This window comes from Papaver somniferum, chromosome 9 (assembly GCF_003573695.1).
Source record: "Papaver somniferum cultivar HN1 chromosome 9, ASM357369v1, whole genome shotgun sequence".
Taxonomy (NCBI): domain Eukaryota; kingdom Viridiplantae; phylum Streptophyta; class Magnoliopsida; order Ranunculales; family Papaveraceae; genus Papaver; species Papaver somniferum.
The window spans coordinates 500,238-507,346 of NC_039366.1; the positions used below are offsets into that span (position 1 = coordinate 500,238).

The 7,109-nt window shown below is 36.6% G+C and overlaps 1 protein-coding gene across 1 annotated transcript; it reads left to right on the forward strand.

Annotated features, from left to right (window-relative positions):
- The first annotated feature begins 2,821 nt into the window (after positions 1 to 2,821).
- Positions 2,822 to 3,166, forward strand: LOC113309873 (thionin-like protein 2). The gene has a single exon (XM_026558394.1). It carries the CDS (start codon positions 2,822 to 2,824, stop codon positions 3,164 to 3,166), a length of 345 nt encoding a protein of 114 aa, XP_026414179.1.
- The last annotated feature ends 3,943 nt before the right edge of the window (positions 3,167 to 7,109 follow it).

Sequence of the window (7,109 nt, forward strand, 5' to 3'; positions counted from 1 at the left end):
GCGAAGTTGATACCTTGCGCGAAGTACTGACCTTTTTGGCAACCTGCGAAGGAAAAGAAATAAGAGATAAAAAGGAAAGTTATGAGAGGTTACAAATTGGATCAAGAGGATCACATACCGCTACTTTCTTTTCTTCATTTTCGAGTAATTTAAACTCCCAAGGTTTGTAAAGAGGGAAATCTTTGGGAAGAAGATTGTCAGAACCATCCTCAGCTTTACCAGATACAAAGGAACCTTCTAAGATGACAGGGCAATTAAGCCAACTAGAATCACTGGATCTACGTGCAACACGGTTATAATTTAAATTCCAATCAACATCTCGAATAATTTTCTTGTCTTCAGCGATACCATATACTCTTCTTATGCGAACAACCCATTTAGTTACGTTACTTTTCATAATAACAACGTAATAGTTATTAAAGAAATTATTGAGAGTATACTCAGCGGGATCTATAAGTTTATCACGATGATCCTCTTTTCGCACTTCATCAGGGTAAGAATTTCCAAGACCATCTGCGCGATGAGCATACTCTAAAGGTATCCTAATAGCATCACCTCTCAACTGAAATATTCCTCGTGCGAATCTTTCATCGGCAAGAATTCTATAGAAGAGAGGAATCTCAGGGTTATATAGAGGAATTGGTAGAAATTGAAGTTGATTAGATCAATGTTAAGTTTTGATACGAAATTAGATGATGGAGGAAGAGAAAGTTCATAACCCCTTTGATTGAATTCAATTTTCAATCTGTTAAATTCAATCTCCATCTTTTTACCAGCGGGAGCCATTGAAGAATGAGAATGAAGAGTATAAACTTGCAGAGAAGGTGAAGAAGAATAAAATAAATAAAAGGAGTAAGGAAAAAGGTAGAAGAGAATATATAGGAAAGCGCGACCCATTTTTCGAGATTTATTCTCATTAATGCGAAGAATTGAACGAATAGAAATATACGGTTAAAAGGACGTGTCGAAAGATGAGTGGTTAAAAGGACACGCGTACATAAAGAGAGCTTGAAATCAGGGAAATTGCCGGTAAAATAAAACATAAAAGGATTAACATGTGCGATGACATAAGATGGAAGTTTCTCATATCGCTCATTCTAAATAATAAGCGAAATTAGAAGAGGCAAAATGTAGGAGTAAAATATCGCACATGTCAGTAATCAAGAGAAGCATGGTTTTTAAAATCGTGCGATTCACGATTCGAATCGCACGATTTGCTCCATTTCCAACAAAACCGTTGCGAATCGTAAGTCTGAATCGTTTTTCTTGAGAATCGTTAGTCAACTCAGTTTGACTACGATTCTTGACTAAATTCGTTGGTCGAGTAAATTTTTTTTGAAAAATGAGGGCGTGGAGTTTCGAACACATGACTTCTAACATCACACGCATGCCTCCAACCAATATTCCAGCTCGGTTGTTGGTGCTAAGACTCATTATATTTTATATTTATAAGAATTAAACATCAAAATTCAAACTTTGGGACCTATTTTCCGTTTCTCATCGATATTTATAGGCACACATTTACGATTTATAAATGAACCATGAATTTACGATTCACGATTTAACATACGATTCGATTCACAAATTTCAAAAAACGATTCACGTTCCGATTCAAGATTTAAAAACCTTGAATCGAAGTAACGAATACAACCTAAGCGAAGAGCATCACACACAACAAAGTTGAGATGACGCACCAGATGATATTAGCAAAGTCACGAGTAAAGTGTGAAGAACTCTGCGAAGATGAACGATTGTATATGAGCGAATGTGTCGCATAGTGATCACGAAAATAATGGGTTCCTTAGCTGTCATCCACTATGTAAAATCCTATATAAAGGAGAGAGGTCATTACTTGTGGGGTTCTGGAGTAAGTCTTGGTCAAGAAAGAGAGAGAGAGAAAGTAAATCTAGGGCAAATAGATCATTGTAATAATTAGATCAATTCTTGTAATTCTATCTACATTTCACATAATAAGAAGATGATTACCTGAATTCTCATTGAGTGATAGTGGAATGTAATTGTCAGATTTATGACAACTACATTTTTGGTGTCAGAAACAGCTCTGGATGATAATTCCTGATAGTATATCATAGATTTTAAGGAAAAAAGTGAGATTTAAAAATTTAGAAATGGTAAGGATTGAATTTGTTGTTGAAAAAGGGATGACAACTAGAAGAAATAACAGAATTGTTGAACGAAGACGAATTAACATCATAACAAACTACTTAAGGTCTGTAACCAGTAAAGAATGACATAATTTTTATACCTCATCTCCCACATGCAGCAATTTGGCTAAATATATATGTACCTAAGGGTTACTGGTGATAAAGTAAAATTATTAATGCAAACTGCGGATTCTTTTATGAGGTGGAAAAATTCAATACGCCAAAATTAAGAATAAGATCTAGAAAATGTTTCCTTATGCAGCCTATCATTTGGGTATATGCAAAGAACCGAACAGAAGAACCAGGTTTATTGGTTATGCATGCCATCCATAGAAATTATGATGATACTTTTTATTTCCCCCCCAAAAAGGAAAAAAACAAAAAAAAAGATGACACTTTTTATTCCAAAGATTTATTTCCATTTTTATGGCTCTCAAAAGGGTATCATTCTTTGTGAAATTCCTTTAGTAATAATAACTTGAGATGTATAGTGACGTTGTGAAGCCATGATGAGCCATAATGTGTCATGGGTTAGGCATATCATACCCTATAAATTGCTTCTCAAACGAACACTCCTTCCATCAAAAATTCAGGAAATTAAGTAAAGTGGGAGGAAAAAAGATAAGAGCGAATTCAAACTACAGTTTATAGCAGCAATGGAAGGGAGAAATATTAAGATGACTTCTTTGATGGTGATAGTGATGTTGGGAATGTTCGTAGGGAGGAGTTCTGCATTCAACAAGGACTGCTTTGTAGGATGTTTGACGACATGTGCTGTTACTCATCCTGACTTGCATATGCTTGAATGCCCATTTACTTGTTTGAAGAAATGTTTATCCGGAGGGGCTCCTTCTAACAAGATTGAGTCTCTTGGTGGTCACTACTGCAAACTTGGTTGTGCTACGGCTAACTGCATCAAGAACAGCACTCCTCAGTATCCTCGTGGAGACCAAGTTGAACATTGTGTTAATTCTTACTGCACTAAGAAATGTACAAATTAAACACATTTCTACTACATATTAATTAGATGTAATAAGGAATTCCTTAATCAAATAAGAGTATAAATGTGATTCTTTATTCGATTTATCTTGGAATTTATTTTATGAATGTGAATCAATGATTTTTACCTCAGCCTAAAATTTATTTACATTTTTTGTGTTTCCCTTTTCGTTATGTCTCTTGATTATCGATGTCATAATCTTAGCCTAAAAAGAGAAGAAATGAAATTCATCAGGCCGTACTCCAACTTGAAATCCTAGTTCCACCACGGCTCTCATAGAGCAAGCTCTTTCAGATGCTTGTTAGATATTATTAGGTAGAGCACCAGTAGTTGCTGCTGCATTATCTCGTTCTTCCTTGCTGTCTTTTTTTTTTTTTGCATATGAACTATACTAGTTAGAGCACCAGTAATTATGATGCTATTGTATATATGTTAACCCCGGCCCTGCGGGTGCTGGTTGTATCCTTTGAGATGCACAAAGTGTAAGGAAACGTGGGTTTCCTAGTTTAGGTCAAAGAAGACGGCTAAATTCTAGGAGATTCTGGAAAGGCTCCGTTAGGGAAACATAGCTAGTTTAGGACAACTTCCATATATAAGATGGGTTCCTAATTGACCACGGTTTCCTTGGGAACCAAGTTTGTGACTCCTATATAAGGAGGTCTAGGCTAAGTGTTTTAGGTGTGGAGTCCTCAATGTAAATCTCATAGAGATGTGAGGGATTCATCCTACCTATTGAGGTGGTTATGTGAGAGACGTAATGGTGGAAGGAGTACACCATTATGGTGCTTATGGGATACTTATCGATATTGGAAGATATGTCGTTATGGAGTATTCATATGGAGATGTTGGTAAGACATCTTATTGAGCAGAAGTTCATCTTGGTGGTGCTGAATTAGATTATTGGTGTTGAGATAACGACATCCATGGTAACTATGTCAGGGTGTGCAGAGAAGATCATCTCGTTGTGGTAGATAATACCGTAAATATTATCTCATATGGGTGAAGACACTACTTTGGATCTTATACGGTGCTTGTGAGAGTTCTTGTGTTCGGTCACGTTGTGGTGAGTCGATGGATTGATTTAATCAATCTGTTGTGCAATTCTCAGTGGTGATTCTATAATGAATAAAGAGGTCGTAGCCGTTTGGTGGATGTAGACAATATTACACACATTATGTATATTGTTGAACCACGTTAAATCCGTGAGTACTTTATTTCTTGTTTCTTTGTTTATGGCTTGCATCTGTGTGGTTCTCTTTCTCATCTTCTTATCCTAGATCGTAGTGAGGTTCATGGATAAATTTGAGAGATCAAGTGTTTCTTGTTAGGTATTTTATTTCCGCAGTATTAGCATGTAGATGGCTCTGAACCCCAAAAATTGGTATCAGAGCAATCCAATTGTCCCAACAATTGGTATCAGAGCGATCCATTTTTCCCAACAATTGGTATCAGAGCTTTAGGTTGGATAGAAGATTTGAAGAGAGAAGTTTTGGGTTTTCATTAGCAGAAAATTTTGAAAACAAAGGATTTGGTTTCATCAAGTATGTGAGGATTTGATGTTACAGCTTCCGAAGATGCAGAGTTTGATGTTATCAAGAATATGTAGGATTTGATTTCATCAGTTTTGAGAACAAACCAAAGTAAAGCGTACTTTTGAAGGAATGATATTATATCATGTGATTTGCATTCGATATGGTCAAGATGTATGGTCTTGATGTTTATGGTGCTCTACATTGGAAATTTGGCATTGATTTTTATTGGAGCATAAACCCTATGCATGGCTTCAAGTAAATTTATTTATTCTCTATACTTCGTACCATATTCTTGTGAACTGTTTGAAAGACCTACGTAGGTTGGTTTCAATTAATCGGTGTTTGCTTAGCAAGACATAAGAAGGCAAGAATATAGTAGTTGGGATACAAGTATTTGTTTTTATGTTTGTGGAAGTAAAGATGGAATATTAGCATGTCAAAGTATCAATATTTTTCCAAACCAAGGGAAACAATAGTTTGGTTATCAATCGTCATTCGTTGGATCATGTTGCTGAGTTGTCTTTAACATGAAGTTGAAGAATGTGAAGATGGATTCATACTCTTTCTACCTTAGTTGTTTGTTGCAATAAGGATTTGGGAAAATCTCGTAGTAGGTTTCGTTTTGGAAGTATTGTTTGTTGGCCAGGGTTTGATATGTTCCAGAAGTGAAGAGTTTGACTTTCAGTCTTAGTATTTGAAGCATGTGGCTACAAATAAGTTGAAGGACAGTGATCGTTGGATGAAGATGTGATATTGGTTGTGGTGGAGCTATGGTTTCTTATTATTGTATAAGAAGCAGTTGGTCGACACAGTTAGTAGGGTTTGTTTGTTTGTGTTGAGTATGACATTGTGTCGGGTGGAACGATGTTTTCTGGAGTTTCTTTCGTACTGTTTCTGATGGAGAAGCTAGATAGTTTGTGATCTTTTGATTATTTTCGATGACAGTTCAGTCGAAGAGTTGTTTGGTTGTACACCATTTGAAGTCGATCGGAGCTGGTTGAAGTGCAAGACCTTTGTGAGAAACAGGTTGGTCTATTTGTGTTACAGATATGTTCCTACTTTGGTGAAGACCCGTTATGAGGAATTAAAAGGGCATCGCTTGGACGCTTCAAGAGCTTAAATAATGAAGATACAATACTACAATGTGTGTGGTGGTGTGGCTAAGGAAGCTAGCACATACTACTTGGAGAAAACACGGTGCATGAATTTGAGAAGGCTACAATTTTCGGCGTGTTTTTCCGACAACCTTTATTATCCATTGGCTATTTGATTTCTTGAAGATCAGTTTGACACTTTCTGTCGGAGAGAGCTACATTAGCAATGATAATATTTGGGGGTTTGCTCGTCTGCTACAGTTATTGAATTAATTTCAGTTACGACAGAGCCTGTAGAGATAAAGGCAGAAATTTTTATTGAGAAATTTGGTTCAACAACGATATAGTTTCGGTCAAATTATTTTCTCTACATTGTTTGAGAAGATAAACACAACAACGTCTTGAATTTCTTGGAGCTTGAGGAAGTTACCAAAGGTTTCAGATTATGGTTGGGTGTGATTGGATCTTTTTGCGAACGACGGATTATCAGATTTCGAACATTGGTGTACGTTTTTGGAGCAAGATTGGGAAAGGGATATGCGCAAGGAAGAATGTGTGACATTATGTATTGTTACAACGGTAACAATGAATTCTTCGACGTTAGTCACAGTGCTATCCAAGTTTTACTGTGTTGTGGTTTAATTATCGCGAAGTCGAAACTACATGCTTGCTTAAGAAATTGATAAAAGACTATCTTGACAAGTATGCCTGTAAAACAGAAATTGTTGTCAAAGTCCGCTGAGGTTGCTGAAACAGTGAGAAATTTAGTGTGTCAGCTGTCAAAGTCTCTGTGAAGCTGGACACGTGTGTTTGTTATGTATGCAATGGTTGAAGATATGATGAGATTTTTAAAGGAGTAAAACTCAACTGGGGAAATATGATCGTAGAATCATGATCTAATCGGAGATAGGCTCGTAAAGCAAGATTCATAAGAGATGAGCTCGAGATTGGAACACAGTGGCAATGATCCATCGATTGGTTGTATTTGGTGCGCAGTTAGAGTCATGCTCAATATGCTTTGGTACATACAATATGGTTAGTTTCTTGGGAGCTAACATGAAGGTTGGTTTATGAAAAACTAACGCAAGGTTTCTCGTTAACTCGCTTTGGAGGACATGCTCATGGACAAGAGAAAGTATGTGATCACTTGTTTAAGTAAGAAATTGACTCGGCTGGAGTTTAGAGACGAAGATGAAGACTATGGTTCTGCTAAGGTAATACTTAGGAAGACGCATGGAGGCTACTGTGGTAGTTTCATTTTCTTATCGAGTAGTTCTGGATGTCAATCCTAACGGATGTGGTGCGTAACTTGGAGTTA

Coding starts and splice junctions, on each gene's coding strand:
- LOC113309873 (XM_026558394.1), top strand. CDS start 2,822: ATGGAAGGGAGAAATATTAAGATGACTTCTTTGATGGTGATAGTGATG.